General features: G+C 35.3%; 3 protein-coding genes across 3 annotated transcripts; 1 reads left to right on the top strand and 2 right to left on the bottom strand.

The window, feature by feature from the left end:
- Window positions 1–377: 377 nt before the first annotated feature.
- On the top strand, window positions 378–4,384 carry LOC115971417 (hsp70-Hsp90 organizing protein 3-like). The gene is made up of 7 exons (XM_031091334.1): window positions 378–1,525; window positions 2,548–2,836; window positions 3,261–3,346; window positions 3,459–3,682; window positions 3,774–3,840; window positions 3,926–3,985; window positions 4,101–4,384. Exons 1-7 carry the CDS (start codon window positions 614–616, stop codon window positions 4,212–4,214), a joined length of 1,752 nt encoding a protein of 583 aa, XP_030947194.1. The 5' UTR covers window positions 378–613; the 3' UTR covers window positions 4,215–4,384.
- Window positions 4,385–5,998: 1,614 nt separating this feature from the next.
- On the bottom strand, window positions 5,999–10,679 carry LOC115971114 (elongation factor G-2, chloroplastic). Its single transcript, XM_031090806.1, has 4 exons — window positions 10,246–10,679; window positions 7,815–9,229; window positions 6,870–7,382; window positions 5,999–6,401 (listed from the first exon to the last, which is right to left on the bottom strand). Exons 1-4 carry the CDS (start codon window positions 10,481–10,483, stop codon window positions 6,234–6,236), a joined length of 2,334 nt encoding a protein of 777 aa, XP_030946666.1. The 5' UTR covers window positions 10,484–10,679; the 3' UTR covers window positions 5,999–6,233.
- A 4,460-nt stretch (window positions 10,680–15,139) lies between these two features.
- Window positions 15,140–16,068, bottom strand: LOC115971921 (21 kDa protein-like). Its single transcript, XM_031092027.1, has one exon. The coding sequence runs from the start codon at window positions 15,993–15,995 to the stop codon at window positions 15,396–15,398; it is 600 nt and encodes a 199-aa protein (XP_030947887.1). The 5' UTR covers window positions 15,996–16,068; the 3' UTR covers window positions 15,140–15,395.
- Window positions 16,069–17,203: the final 1,135 nt, after the last annotated feature.

Consider the following 17,203-nt stretch of genomic DNA (forward strand, 5'->3'; position numbering starts at 1 on the left):
TTTTCAATTTTCAAGGACCAACATAGGCATCCCGAAAAAGTAAGGACCAAAATAAAAATTAACCCATAATATAGGGATCAAAAGTCCAATCTATTTTCACTTATGATTAATTAAGTAATTGCACTTGCAAACACTCAATTATGAGTTATCCAACCAAAAAGAGTAAAGAAAGACCATTAAAGAGCTGTTTGATAGTGTATTTTAAATAACAGTTTTTAGTGTGTAAATAATATTACACATTTTTTCACATATTTTTTCATCTATACGTATTTCTAAAAGAATACATACATCATTACTAAACATAACCTAAACCTCCATTTCCAAGCAAGCCTCCTCCGTCCCATAGAAGTCTCGCACACCACACGACACGAGCGAATCCAAAATAGCGAAAGACTCAACACAACTCTTAAAACAACTCTAAAGTCTAGTCAAGACTCAACGTGTAGGAACCTTCCAGAACCCCTCTGCGCCTCTCTATACGCCACTCACTAGAACTCTCTCGTTCCTTTCTCTCCTTTTATATAAGCTCTCTCTCAATTCTCAATCACATCCAAACCCCTCCTTCATCACCAAAACTCAAAATCTTTCATCGCTTTCTCTCTCTCTTCGATTCATGGCTGAAGAAGCCAAAGCCAAAGGCAACGCGGCCTTCTCCGCCGGCGACTTCCCCACCGCCATACGCCACTTCTCCGAAGCAATCAATCTCGCTCCGACCAACCACGTCCTCTATTCTAACCGATCCGCCGCCTACGCTTCTATCAACAAGTACTCCGAGGCCTTGACCGATGCTAAGAAGACCGTAGAGCTCAAACCCGACTGGTCCAAGGGTTATAGCCGACTCGGCGCGGCTCATCTCGGCTTGGCTCACTACGACGACGCCGTTTCAGCTTACAAGAAAGGTCTCGAATACGACCCTAACAACGAGGCTCTCAAATCCGGCTTAGCCGATGCTCAAGCCTCGGCTTCTCGGTCCCGTGCCGGTCCTCCGCCGCCGGGAAACAATCTCTTCGGCGATGCTTTCTCCGGTCCGGAGATGTGGGCCAAGCTGACTGCGGATCCATCCACTAGGGCTTACCTTCAACAGCCTGATTTCGTGAAGATGATGCAGGAGATCCAGAAAAACCCTAGCAATCTCAACCTTTACCTCAAGGACCAGAGGGTTATGCAAGCCCTAGGGGTTTTGCTTAATCTCAAATTCCGTACGCCTACTTCTGAGGACACGGAGATGCCGGAGTCTTCTCCGTCTCCTTCCTCTCCGCCGGAGAGGAAGAGAGCTGCGGAGTCTGAGCCTGTGAAGGTTCCTGAGCCCGAACCCGAGCCGGAGCCGATGGAGCTGACGGAGGAGGAGAGGGAGAAGAAGGAGAGGAAGGCGCAGGCGGTGAGTGAGAAGGAATTGGGGAATGCTGCGTATAAGAAGAAGGATTTTGATACGGCCATCGCTCATTATACGAAGGCCATGGAGTTGGATGATGAGGACATTTCATATCTCATGAATCGAGCTGCTACTTATCTCGAAATGGGTCAGGTATCACGATTGAGACAATACCTCCTTTATCAAAAAAATTTATTGCTTGCTTTTGATTTTGACTGTTACAATTTAGTTTCTATTGGTGTAGTTGACTAGTGGTATAGGAACAATTGCACTTGTGGGAATTCTTAATTTGTTTGTCGATTTGTGTTTCATGTGAAATGCCTTTTCTGTCATCATAGTTGTTTTGGTCTCTGTTTTCACTATATCTTATGTTTAAAACCTTAATGGCAAGATAAAAAAAAGCCCTGAATTTGAAATATTCAGTATTTCGGGTTTTAGTTTAATGAGTTGAGGTTCATGTGGATGTGTTATTGAATTATGATTTATCAATTCATTGCAACAATAGTGGACTATCATTTGGACATACTGATTTTCTATACTTTTTTCATTTGATTCACTGGCTATAAAATGATAGGGTGTGCATTATTATGAAGAAAAGAGTTATCTTGACCTTAATCAACCTCACCTGGGCCCAACTTGCTGAGTTACCCAAATCCTGTAATCTTGACAGTACTCGAGCTGACAAGATACTGAAATATGTCAGATTTTTGCCACATTTCCGGATCTTGTTGCCTCCAGTGCACTGGAGCAAAGCCTTACCCACTATTATATAAATATATAAATGTAATCCTGTTATAAGAAGAAAATATGACTCTGTAATTGAGTGATTAAGAATTTTTAAATTTTCATGTAGATTTGTCTCATGAACCTTTAGTTTCAGCCTAGAGATAGAACAGCATCAGTAGGAAGTTGTTCATTCTTTTGTTTGTTTGCTTGCCTCAAACTGTTTTTGTGCCAATTTGTGGGGCATACCTTTGGCACCTCAAATGTCAGCACCTAAAATGGTCCTAACAATTGCCTCCACTATTCTTATTGCTGTCCAATGTACACATTGATTCTGATATGAACAAGAAACATTTGGACTGTTTACTTGGCTGTATTAAACTGTCTGATATTCACATTTATTTCTTTTTAACTGCACCCTAATTCAACTTTTAACTTTATTGTCATTTCAGTATGAGGATTGTATTAAAGACTGTGACAAGGCTGTTGAAAGGGGAAGAGAGCTTAGATCAGACTTTAAAATGATAGCGAAAGCTTTGACTAGGAAGGGAAGTGCCCTGGTGAAAATGGCAAAAACATCAAAGGACTATGAACCTGCAATTGAGAGTTTCCAGAAAGCTCTCACTGAGCACCGTAACCCAGACACATTGAAGAAACTTAATGATGCTGAAAAAGCAAAGAAGGAACTAGAGCAGCAAGAGTACTTTGATCCAAAAGTAGCTGATGAGGAACGTGAGAAAGGTATCCCGTCTAGAACACTTCACCTATCGTTTTATTTATTTATTTACTTTTATCTCAATTGAGAAAGGTATCTCAATTGAGAAAGGTATCCAAAAGTAGCTGTTGTGCTTTGTATCTCTTGATAGAATTGCTGATCCTACTAATGGTTTCTTCACACATTATGTTGGTGTCTTTTGATTGACTCGTTACACTCCTATATATTTATTCCTCTTGAATAGCAACCCTGGACTAGCTCTGAATCAATAGCACTTCCTATAATTTTAAAATGCTATTCCTGACCTCTATTATGTGGGGTCCATATATTGTGTATTATTATGCCTAAAATATAAGGTTTTTGTGCTAGCATTGCTGCACGTTCTTGAAAACTTCTAAGAATTTCTTCATGTCTATCTCTTTCTTGACTGCTTATCTATGGTATATGTAGGCAATGAGTATTTCAAGCAGCAGAAATATCCAGAGGCTATTAAGCATTACACAGAATCCTTGAAAAGGAACCCGAAAGATCCAAGGGTAAAAAACCTCTGACACTCCTTCATTTGTACTGCCAAAGTATATTTAAGTCTTCTGTCTCAAGAAGAGTAAATGCAATGGATCACCGTTTGATACACTTGCTGTCTTGCAGGCATATAGCAATAGAGCTGCATGCTACACAAAACTTGGGGCTTTACCAGAGGGATTGAAGGATGCAGAAAAGTGCATTGAGCTTGATCCAACCTTTTCCAAGGGTTATAACAGAAAAGGTGCTGTCCAGTTTTTCATGAAAGAATATGACAAAGCTTTGGAAACATATCAGGAGGGGCTGAAGCATGATCCTAGCAACCAGGAATTGCTTGATGGTGTGAAGAGGTATGGTTTTTAACCTGACTGCTTTTGTCGTTTTTGACATAGACTATGGTATAAAGCCCTTGTTTAACTGCCAAATCAAAATAATTTGCAGATGTGTAGAACAAATTAACAAGGCTAGCCGTGGAGATTTGACACCTGATGAATTGAAGGAGAGACAGGTGTGACTTTTCTCTCTCTTTTTTAGACTGATTTTATGAAACCAGTTTGGGAATTGTGATCTTTACATAAGTTTCCACGTTGCAGGCCAAGGGAATGCAGGACCCTGAAATTCAGAACATCCTCCAAGACCCTGTTATGAGACAGGTATGCTCATTTTGAATTTTTGGTCTTTTTAAGTTAAACCTGTGATCTCAAATGATTCTTTATTGTTTTCTATGGTATATGGAATTGCTGAAAATGCTTTGGGTGATGTATGCAGGTGTTGATCGATTTCCAGGAAAATCCCAAGGCTGCTCAAGAACACACAAAGAACCCGATGGTGATGAACAAGATCCAGAAGCTGGTTAGTGCAGGAATTGTTCAGATCAGATGAATCTGAGGGGGAAGATGTAACATGGACAAAAGACTTCTGCGTTAGTCAGATTGTATTTTGTGTGAATTAAGGGGATATTTAAACAAACTAATTTGAATTGGCAAAATTTTGTGATGTTCCTCATTTTCAAATTGTTTAGTGGAGGTCGTCGTTGTGTTTTAAATTACACACCTTCGGTTCTGAATCTCTCTCTCTCCCCCATAAACACACACTACACATGTTCTTTATAGGTTGTCTGATTGGCTGGTTTAGCTCTTGGTTCAGCTAGGCTGAGGATGGGGATAGTATTCACACCATAACAGGCAGGCAGGGGTTGCTCAAACATTAATAGGCCATTTAGGCAATGGCCTAAATCCTGCAAATGGATGAAGGCCCCTAAAATAGAATTTATCATATTTATTTGTTTTATAGTATTGAATATATATATATATATATATATATATATATATAAGGCCCCTTACTCAACTAAAAAAAAAACAAAACCTTTTCTATTGATGAAAATATATATTGTAATTTTTTTGCTAAATAATATATATTGTAATTGATACATGTATTCTATTTTCTCATATTTAATATTTATTTTGCATACATTTCATTCTAATATTGATTTTTTTTTCTCACATATAACCACTACTGTCTACTTTCCTATAAAAAAATAAAATAATATCTACTTTCTTGCTTTTATCCTTGGGATACAGTAAAAAAAAAATGCAAAATAAGTAGCAAAATAAGTAGTGTTAGTATAAATTTACATGATAACTGCAGTTGTGAATAAAATGAGGGGTTTTGGGGGTTAGTTGGGCAAAATGTGAAGTTTTTCTATAATTACTCTTTCAACGTAAAAAAAACTTTTTTAATTAAGGCCTAAAAGTTTAATAAATAAAAATTATTTTCTTTTTGAATGTGCATTCCATTAATGACAAAAGTTGCACATCTTCGCACATTTGAGAAGAAAATAATTTGAAAATTTAACCGTTAAATTGTATGTTTTTTTTTTATGTTTTTAATACATATATCAAATTTTGTATCAACTGAATATTGTTTACTATATAATTTATAAGTTTATATTTTATGCATAATTTTAAACTACAAAACTTGTAATTTAAATAATTTATTAATAACATAATTATTGATCCTTAATTTTTTAGAAATTTTGTAAGTATGAAGAATATAAGATGAAAATGTAATTTAATGATAGATTTGTCCAAATTCATCTCTAATAAAATAATATCGAGTAAGGTTATAGTTTAATACTAAAATCAATTTTGTAACTAAATTTTGTCATTCTATTAATACATTTTACTATGTTTGTGATAGTTTAAAAATGTAAAAATTTTCAATCTTCCAAAATTTTACTTGCTTTCTCTTTCTTTCAAATTAAAATTAATAATTCTATCATATTAAAACCATAATTAATCATTTTTCCGACAAATTCATTAGTGGAGTCCCCAACATCCCCAAGCCTTACTGCTCAAGGGAAATTCCCTAAATGCTGTGTTGACTATACTGCTCAACATTTTAGTCATTGGACATTTCCGGAAGGTTTCTCTGCCCTCGCCAAGTGTCATTCCCTAATTTGTCAGAACCTAAAATTATTGTGCTGTATAAAGTATAAACATTCTGAAGACCTAAACAATAATAGGAATTGTTGTAGTTCACATTTTTCAAATGTTCACATTTACTTTATGAACTGCTATTGACTTAATTTTTTTTTGTTTCGAGTCCACTTTATGCCGAGTTTAGTTATAAACATTTTCCCCCCCATTCCTACAAACCCAATCATATTTACTTAATTATGAAGCTATGATATTGGCAAAATGTTTTCATCACAGCCTTTTCTTGTTCATTTTTGTGTAGAGTTGGACTGAGTCTAAGATTGCTTTATGAAATGTTACAGGGTAAGTATAGGGAAAGGGGAAAAAGAAAGAAAGAAAAAAAAAATTTATGTCGTTCAGTCGAATTCTAAATATTAAATTGACAAAAATATTTTGCTCCCTGTTCTTCACGAGGGAGAATAAATTAAGCAGCAACTTGCTCCTTGGCAGAGCTGAGTTCATTCTGGATGTGTTGAGGGACAACATCAAACTTGGCTAATTGCATGATATAGGATGCACGGCCTTTTGTCATCCCCCGGAGTGTGCTGACATACTGAAACATCTCTGCCAGGGGGACAAGTGCATCAACCACCTGCAAGAATCCCAAAACAACCAGTGAACTAGGACCCAAGAATAAAGGAACATAAGAAAAATGAAGATATAGCTTATGATCAAGTGCCACTGCTTCGATCATCAGCATTCCATTTCCTGTTTTAAGGCATTAATTCATGAAAGGTCCAAGATACCACAGGAAGCCCAAACAACACATGCTGTTACAGTCAATTATTCCCTTTTTTTCAATTGTCTTTTTCACTTACTATGCCTTAGAAGTTAGAACTTGGTATTGACAGTCTTGAGATAGATGTGTAAAAAGTATGCAGTTTTACAATGAAGAGTTGCAACCAATCACTATGAATGCAAGGACTACGCAAAATTTAGTATGTGGTTATAAAAGGTAGCTAGAGTTGACTGAAAAATATGCAATACAGTAAATGCTGTAGTAAGAAAATTTTCAAAATATATGTTAAGGTTAAGCAAGAGACGAGATTGTTGGACATACCTTGAGGCCGCCAGGTTTGTCACCAAAGCTGTTGATCTGACCTCTCCTTGAGTTTAGATCACCAATCACATCTCCTAAATGTTCCTCAGGTGTGACAACTTCAACTTTCATAATGGGTTCAAGCATCTTTGGGGCAGCCTTCCTCATCCCTTCACGAAAAGCTCCTCTGGCTGCCAGCTGAAATGCCAGGACACTTGAATCGACATCATGGTAAGATCCATCTACTAGCACAGCACGTACATCAACAACAGGAAATCCTGCAAGCACACCATTACTCATACACTCCTCTAATCCTTTCATCACCCCAGGAATGTATTCTCTGGGCACTGCACCTCCCTTTATTTCACTTTTGAACTCGTATCCGCTACCTGCTTCCATGGGTTCAAACCGTACAGTGATGTCAGCAAACTGACCTTGTCCACCTGACTGTTTCTTGTGCACATACTTCACTTCTGAGATTCTAGAAATACTTTCTCGGTAGTTTACTTGAGGCGCACCAACATTAGCTTCCACCTATGTAAAACAAGCAGCCCCATTATGACAATTCAAAATAACAATACAACCAACCATTTTGTTCTTTGCATATTCTCAAATAGGAGTTGCCAATAGAGTAAACTAGAAATCTTTACTGATCAGACAATTGGTCAGACTGTAGATATTAACTCACATTCTTCCCCTTTGCTCTCTCTCATGGTAAGGATAATAATTCAAACTTGTGCAAACTGAACAAATGAAGAAGTAACATGATGCAAATGCATGTGCATGCATAACCATTTACACTATTATATGTTCAAGCATATATATATATAGGTGCTTGTGCATGTGCATGTTGGTTAGAGTATTGTCCCAAAGAGGCATCTTAAAGAGGTGTATTGTGCCAGATCATGATCCTAGGTATAGAACATATGAATTTGAAAATCTAACACGTAGGTTTCAGATATAAACCTTAAACTCCCTCTTGAGTCGATCGACAATAATCTCAAGGTGCAATTCTCCCATTCCTTCAATCACTGTCTGGTTGATCTCTTCATCCCGTGAGAAGTGAAAAGAAGGGTCTTCTTGAGCAAGTTTGATTAACCCAGTTGCCATCTTATCAACATCAGCTTTAGTCTTGGGTTCAATTGCAACCTTGATCACAGGATCAGGGAAGTCCATCCGTTCAAGCACAATGGGATTCTCAGGATCACTCAGTGTTTCGCCTGTAATGGTATCTTTCAAACCAGCAAGAGCAATAATGTCACCTGTTAAAGCTACCTTAACATCCTCTCTGCTGTTTGCGTGCATTTCTAGAAGTCTACCAATCCTTTCTTTTTTGTTTTTGTTTGCATTCAGTACATAGGATCCAGCAGTCAGCTTTCCTGAATACACCCTCACAAATGTAAGGGAACCCACAAATGAATCACTCATGATCTTGAAAGCTAGTCCAGAGAATGGCTCATCATCACTTGCAGCCCTTTCAATTATCAGTTCTGGGTTCTCTGGGTCAGTCCCCTTCATTGCTGGCAAATCAACTGGAGAAGGCAAATAATCCACAACGGCATCAAGCAATGGTTGAACACCCTTATTTTTAAAAGCTGAGCCACATAATACTGGGACAAAACTGCTTGAGATGGTTCCCTTCCTTATTAATTTCTTAATGGTTTCCTCATCAGGTTCAACTCCTTCTAGGTAGCTCTCCATAACTTGATCATCTAAGTCAATTATGGTTTCTATCATCTGAGATCGATACTCTTGTGCTAGCTCTTGAAGATCTGTTGGAATATCCTCATAGACAAACTTAGCACCCAACTCTTCTCCTGACCAAACTATAGCTTTCATCTTCACAAGATCAACAACTCCCTGAAAAGTATCTTCTGAACCAATAGGTATTTGAATCACCAGTGGTTTAGCACCCAAATTTGTCACTATCATGTCTCTTGTTCGGAAAAAGTTTGCTCCAAGACGATCCATTTTATTGACAAAGCATATTCTGGGTACCCCATATTTATCAGCTTGCCTCCAAACAGTTTCAGATTGTGGTTCCACACCAGCAACGCTATCAAACAAGCATATAGTGCCATCCAATACCCTGAGAGCACGTTCCACTTCAAGAGTGAAGTCGACATGGCCAGGAGTATCAATAATATTAATCCGGTGTTTGTTCCAAAATGTGGTAGTTGCAGCAGAAGTTATGGTAATCCCTCTTTCTTGTTCTTGCTCCATCCAGTCCATTGTAGCTGTTCCATCATGTACCTCCCCTATTTTATAGTTTCTTCCTGTATAGTAAAGAATCCGTTCGGTAGTGGTAGTTTTTCCTGCATCTATGTGAGCCATAATTCCAATATTGCGATAATCATTCAATGGTATTGCACGCTTTGACTCTGGCAAAAAGACAAAAGAAAAATAATCTCTGCTATGTTAGCTGATACACAAAAGGTTTCACAAACCATAATGAAGAGTAATCTATATAGGCTTTGGTCACAGTATGCCATGATATAATCAATGAAACAAGCAAGAATGCATATCGCTTATCCCATTATCAAGTATAGAAGTTATTGCCAATACATTGCAAAAGTAACTATTTTCTTGAGACTTAAAATATGTGGCTGTGTTTCTAAATATCAGAACTACAAATAGTAATGACTGAAATTCATTTCATCATTTGAAAAGAGCCAAATGGTCCCATTCCACACTATATCGACACTAAATATTAGAATTTTGGAAAGTGACACAATTTGACATACATTCAAAATATCATATCTTTGCCTTATGAGCTTATAGGAATAATAAAATCAATGGGAAAGGATATGCTCTAAAAGCCAGCAGGTGAAAAAACTGCAGACTTCAGCAAATCCTTTGATGTTAGGCCAGGTTTTGTTTGAGTAGTTTGAGTTGTTTTATTTGTGCTGGTTTCTTGCTTGTTCTTGTTCTATGTGGTACTTGCCCTTTGCAGCTTGTTAGTGGTTTCTGCTTGTATGTGCTCTGGGTTTCAAGGTAAGTTTGGCTGTTGTTTTGTTGGCTATTCTGGACTCTAAGTTTATGTTTGCTGCTTATGCAGCTTCTTGTACTGCGTTTTGATCAATGAAGTTCTTATCATTCATAAAAAAGAAATTGGAAATTGACAGTGAGCATTCATTGAACTTGAAAGCAGCTATAAACTAAATAAAGATATTAAACAACTAATTTGTAGAACAAAGAAAATTTACTTTGATTCACATAAGCAGGAAGCAAATGAAACCGAATACAAACTAAGTAATCAAATAATCCACTACCCATCAATTTCACATAATTGCCTTAAAATTTAACCATTTGGATAAAAGGGTACACGCAAATGACACCAAAAAATTAACTTTCAACTACTAAACTAAGAGCGAGAGAGAGAGAGAGAGAGAGAGACCTTCAGTGGCCATGGCGAAGACAGAGAAATTTCTTCTGCTCTGCGAAGTGGAGGGCTTGGAAGATATTGAGTTAAGGCGCACAGTGGCAAGGAACTCAGAAGAAGAAGATAAATGTCGTCGAGGACGAAGACCCAGAAAGCGAGCTGGAGAGAGAGGGATTGTAGGCCTTCTTTGAGAGCCATTGAAACTGAAATTGCACGCTGAGGAAGCTGACACTCTCACTGACTCTGCCGCCATTTTTACTGTATGACTGTGAGTGAGAGAGCTTTTCTCTTTTGTTGTTTTGGGCTCTCTTCTCTTCTGTCTCTCACACTTCCATCTGGTAGTTATGGTTTGGGTTTGGGGATAACGCAATAGTATATAAGAGGTTAGAGGCGCTCGTGAGTTTTGGCTTGTCTTTCGTTTTCGGTCTCGGTCCTTCTGAACCGGAAGATTGTTTTCTGGAGTATTTTCATTTTCATTTTCATTTTTGGAAAAAGAAAATTAGGGAAAATAGAATTTTTTTTGCCCTCCATTCAAAATAAAATTACTAATTTTGTCATGAAAATTAATCTTAATTTTAGCTTTTATTTATTTATTTATTTTTGTTGAAAAATTTAAAAATAAGTAGATATATATATATATATATATATATATATATATATATATATATATGAGACACTATAAAGGATACCATTAGACTCATTATTACTAAACTATCCTTTAAACCCATTTTATAATAAATTTAGATATGTGAGCTGATTATACAACTATCTAAATGATTTTTGTTTTGTTTTAAGTTATATTCTTAACATAATAATGAAAAAAAATAGGATAAATAGAAGTACATATTAGGGGTTTGAATAAAAAAAAAAATCAAAACTAAATATATAGTTCTAAAGTAAAAACCTATATTTTAATATAATTTTGTAAGATAGTATAAAACAACTAATGTACGATACGAATTAAGTAATTTAATAATTATATTTAATAAATTTTAAAATAGCTTGATATTAGCAATTTTAAAGTCCTATATAATAATAATAATCAAATCATCTTGAGTATAAACCTCTTAGCCTAGAGTGAATGATCCTGAATTTCCTGAAAACTAGTTTTAGCTTATGATTTAATTGCTCTTACTAGAGGTTTTATTAGAACTTCCAAATTTGATTAGGTCCTAATTTCCTAGTTATCAATCCAATCAACAAAATGGTTGGCCGAAAACAAGTCCTACATCTTGCCAGCCCATTTAATTATGGTTAGCTCATTCAGGAGGGGAAAATTTTAATTTAAAAAATGTGGTAGTTCGGTAACTTTGGAAGTTTGGCTGGTCAGAACTGACAAAGAAAATCAGAAATTTAATTTTGTATATGGGGAGGAAAATAAAACTTGTCATGGTCACATGGGCCTTAAATAACAATGGCTTGGAAGATGCCACATAGCTCAGAATTCATACCCTCATGTCATGTATGAGAGGTGGGGTAGAGCCTGAGTCAAAAAAAAAAAAAAAAAAAAAAAAAGCCTATCCAAATCTGAGGTTGAAGCTTTGAGCACCCTCACTGCCACTGGTGTACATAGCGGCATTGGTGCATTCGTTGTGGACCTTGTGGTTCAAGTGGGCCTGAGACTTTACAGGCCCATTGGTTTTGTCCAGACCCCAATATGGCCCATGCCATGTTTGAGAAGACCAAGAGGACTCACTCAAATTTGGAGGATGGATTACGTTTCCATTAAAGCCCAGCCCAAATGTTATACCCAATAAATCAAGTTTTGTGTCTTCTTTCTTTCTCATCTAACTCACGCCTTTCTGATGTCTGTGAAGAAAGTTTTGTACACACTTTCTTAAATAAAAATGGAATTAGGGGGGATTTAAAATGAGTTTCAAACGTCAGATAACCAAAAAGGATGCATTAATTGGGGGTCAATATTGATCCTAACTGTGTTATTCTTAGGCAAAAAGTAGAAGGTAGAGTCGTAGAGATCATCTAAAAAGGATATGGAGGCTTCTTGTGAACTAGTGTGTCATTAAGAATTGCAAATTCTATTGGAATGAAATCAATGAGTGGGGTCAAAATCAGATTAAAGGTAAGTGGTTAAAGTGTACTATCTACAAGCTTGCCTTATGGTCTGTTGTATATCATATTCGGTAATCGGTAGTAAAGAGCGAATAATAAGAGTTTGTGTTTTGGTTTATTAGCTCCCTTGAAAATATTTTAGCAACTGCTACTTTTATATTTATATTATATATTCAAACATAAGTATTTTATACAAATAAAAGTTTGTTTATAAAATAACAGAGCTATGATATTGTATTTGGATTACATGAGAACTCTTAAATATTAGTATTAGATTGCTCTAGATGTATTTGGATTATAAGCAAACTTCTAAATAGTAAATACTATAAAATTGTTTTGAAGGTATTTGGATTATATGAGAACTCCTAAATACTAAATAGTATCAGATTACTTTAAAGGTTCCAGTGGCAGTGATTAATGATTTTTCAACGCCTTGATTTTAGCTATAGATAATGTTATCTCAATAGGTATTAGGTGGCATAGGAATGCCATCATCCATCAAGGTAGAATTAAATTAGAGGAAAACATTGTGAAGCTAATAAGTTTGGAGACAGTGGCATAGGGAGGGAGCCCATGGCTCCACTGCTTTTCCTTTCAATTAGAGGAAAACATTGTGAAGCTAATACGTTAGAGCAATATTTTTATTATTAAAATTTTGGGACATGTTAAAGTTTGTCGTGTATTAAAAAAAAGATTAGTTTTTTTTTTTTTTTTTTTTTTTTTTTTTTTTTTTTTGATCATTATTATATATGAATGATTTTTATGGTTAAGGCATATGAATGATATTTATTATTTAATTATCTAAGATTTATTAATTTGTAGGCATTTCATGATTAAAAATATTGTTACACTTATTTAATTTAATTAACAAAACAAATTTAATATATAATATTTAAAAAATATTAATTGTGATTAATATAATTTAAAGGATAAATACACATAACTTAATTAAAGGAAAATTTAATTATCTTGAACTATATAATATACAATACCGCCTTGATAAAATTTTCTTACATAGGAGAAAATAAGTAAATAACATAAAGCCATGTCGAAGACATACCTTAAGTAAAAATTATACATATCCATGTATTTTGCAAATTTAAACATTATATATATTTATTTAATTTGGTCCCCCAGAAAAAATTCATATTCCGCCACTGCTGGGAGATCAAGGAATTGAGTTAGACAGTTGCAGCTTCTGCAACTATGTTCAGAATAGGGCCTTATTCTCCATGTGGAGTATCTCTTATTTTGTTCTTTAGGTTCCTTCTATTCATCTTGAAAGAAATCTGTTGGGTTTGTATTTTTATAGGTTTTCGGTTTTCCAGTGGGTTTGCCTGTTTGTTGTACCTTTTTTTTTTTTTTTTTTTGAGTGTATAAACTTGTGTATTGTGTTTTCTTTCAAGTTAAGCTCTCACTCATTAATAAATAAATAATTTTCAAGTATTTCAACACAGCTACACAGCAAAGCAGGAAAGAAATAATATTCTGGATTGAACAATGTTATAATTGTCTATTGACACCATCAAGACACTGTAGGCGTAGAAGGTTGGGGAACACTTTAATGAGAGTCACTATTGAACTTCTATTTCTGGTGAGTTTCTAACAAACTTCAGCACCAATAATTAAAGAAAAAATCTAGGAATGCAAAATCTTTCACAACTTCTTACCACATTTATAACGTGTCAAGTATGATAAGTGAAAAAAAAATAATGAGTCTTTGTGTAAGTGATGGTTAACTACTCATAATTTGTCACATCAAAATTGTGGTAAAAAAATTGTGAAATAATTTATAATCTTAGATAACTCATAATTAAATGGAATAGCTGTCCAGCTTCACCAATGGCAGCCAATATTGGTGGTCTGGCTCTCAAAGGAGAATATACACATCAAAAGCGTAGCGGTAAAGTGTGCGCAAAAGTGATGCACTTTATCTTAGTGGGGACACATAAAATGATCCCCATGTGCCTCAAATTGAAGACTGCCATGCAATCCTTATCAATGTCCGAATCTAATGAACATTTACCTATGGTATACGAAACTTGCCCTGCATGTGTCACCCAAATCAATATTTGGTTACAGTGGAAAACCTTCCCAAGCCAACTATTATCCCTTATGCTTTAATTGTGGTAGGTTTTAGTATATGGCTCTTCTAGAATGTATGATTTTGAGAATTCTGACCATTTTGTTTAATCGATATAAATTGTGACCCAAATCTTGCAGATATTTCGATCCCAACAAATGATGACACTATACCTTTAATTTGATTAATTCTTAATAAATTAGTATTTGCAATTTGTGAGGTCACAAGAAAGAAATTTGGATTCACTTTCCTGTTGGATATGATTAAGGGCAGAATATTCGTATATCACTATGGAAAGTAGACTTGCACTTGGATTTTCTGGCATAAAATCTTCGTCAGCTTTGGTTGCAAAAATTCAAGGTGGGATGAATCTGCATCAATTTGACAATTTTAAGGTTCCTTCTGAAAGTGCTTTCATCACATAATCACAAGAAACTGCTCAATGTTTCATGAGTTCATCTGTTACAAATTAAGTTGTCAATCTCCTTTCTTGCCATGGGCTTCATGGAGCAAGAATATTCAACTTAGTAAAATCATGTCATAATTCTTCCCATAATAACGGTAATTATGCTCCTTTAAAAATTATACTAGACTTCCAGACTTTCTAAAAAAGTTTGTATTTCTAGTATTTTCCTTTTGCAATAGCGTTCCAGTGTTCATAGTCGACCAGACTATGTTTCATATTTTCACATCCTTTATCTTTCATGGCAAAAATATTTGCTCATAATATGCCCCATGTTTTTATTCTTAAAAATATAAATATAAATATACCCCATGTTTTAATAAAATAAGAAACACTTGATATACATTTTGACAATAGAATACAAATATATGATCAAAACCCACATTACAATTACAATTACTAACTCAAAGGCCTACCAATCCTCTGCAATTCCCTCAATTTTGCACTTTCTGTGCAATTTTACTGGCCCCTAAACAAAGTGATTCATACCATAACATTAGTCAGAATAATTTTGAACCCAAGACAATTGAAGCTAAGATCTCACTTTAATTAGTTGAGGTTTTTGGTTGCAGAGTAGCTGTTGATAAGAGCCAAGGCATTACTTGTCATTTGTGCAACATTCACAATTTGATTCCTCACTGTGCTCTTGACATTCCCATTCGTAGTAAACCCATCCAAGCAAGTATCCTCATCTGTCAAAGATGAACTCACCCATGTTTGAATATCATTCATTTGGAGCCCAAAACTTTTTCCACCTGCATTGCCCATTTCTTTAATGGAATTTTCGAGCTCATCCACAGAGTCACTTAGTTCTTCCACACAGTCGCTCAAGGCTGCAGCCTCTTTAGGCTTTAACCCTTGGCTTTTGTACAGCTTTGCTATTGTTTCTGAAGTAGAGCGCGTGGTTGTGAGTGCCACAGAGAGGGCAGTGCTGGCTAATACTTTGGGGCTGGTTTGGATTTCGTTTGCATAGCTAGATAGGGAGCTGAAGCACAATTCTGGATAGGTTGTGGCACCACATGAAGTTTTGATGAATTGGGTGTTTGTTTCTGTGGGAATTGGTCTGCTTGCCAAGCATTGGTTCATGTAGGTAGCAAACACAATGAGGGTCATGAGAGTAGTTAGAGTGGAAAAATATGAACCTTCCATTATACCAATCTCTCTCTCTCTCTCTCTGTCTCTCAATTGGAGTAGGGGAATTTGATGAAATTTAGGCTAGCAAGGTCCCCAATTTATATTTAGGAAAAGTTCATGCTTGTGGTTCCCACGAAAAGTGGCAGCATAATGAAGCCCGTAGCTTCAGTTAAAGATGCCATAAAAAATGAAATATCTGGAAAGGTTGTTGTGCCACTCTTAACTCTAACTTAAACTCTAATTCACGCAAAGAGCATGTCATTTTTATTACAACAAGGGCTTTTTATGTTTTATCATAGAGTTAGAAGCATTCTGACAGTTTAAACTTTTGAAATAAGTAATTTTTCATGGAGTCAAAGCAAAAAGTCCAAAATTCAAACTTTGTTTTTTAATTTTCCTTCCATTAAAAAAAAAAAAAAAAAAAAAACCATTTTCACATGTTGCCCCACTTAATAAGGACATTAAGATTGTAGGATAATTGGTAATGTATTAATTATAAAAAGTTTACAAACTGATTTAACAATAAATATTATTAGTGGACTTCAATCAACAACCTAATTGTTGATTTTTTATTTATTTTTTTTATTTTTTGTGATTAATGACCTTTAAATTTATTAGTCTTATGTTATAATTGTAATGTCTCTAACATCACTCATGATAAAAAAATGATACACTTTGCCAAAAAGTGATCAACAAAGGGTCTGTTTGGATAGAACTTATTTTATTGAAAACTGAAAACTGAAAATATTGTAGAAAAATAATTTTTAAATGTGTGAATAGTGCCGTGGGACCTATTTTTATTATTTTTTCTTAATAAAGTGGTGTGGGTCCCATGAACAGTAACTTTGTCTCCCATACAGTATAATCACGTGCATGAATAGTGTCAGTTACTGTTTATAAGTGCTGTAAAAAAAAAAAAAAAACGCACAAACGCAAACGCGAATCCAAATGGCACCAAAGTGGCAAAAATATGTGCTTTTTTTTTTTTTTTTTTTTTCCTGATTTGAAAATATGTGCTCTTCAAAATTTGGAAAGGCATATTTAAAATTTAAGGGAGAAACTTACATTGCAAAATGTAAAATTACTACTAATATTACTCAAGTCATCATTCTTTCAGGCTGGATGGGTCAAATTTAACCTTGTGTGAACATGTGTATTACGTACAGTTCCTGAGTGTGTGAACCATAGCAATTCCTTATCCATTTGATAAACCAACACCTAAT

Source organism: Quercus lobata, chromosome 12, assembly GCF_001633185.2.
Source record: "Quercus lobata isolate SW786 chromosome 12, ValleyOak3.0 Primary Assembly, whole genome shotgun sequence".
Lineage (NCBI taxonomy): Eukaryota > Viridiplantae > Streptophyta > Magnoliopsida > Fagales > Fagaceae > Quercus > Quercus lobata.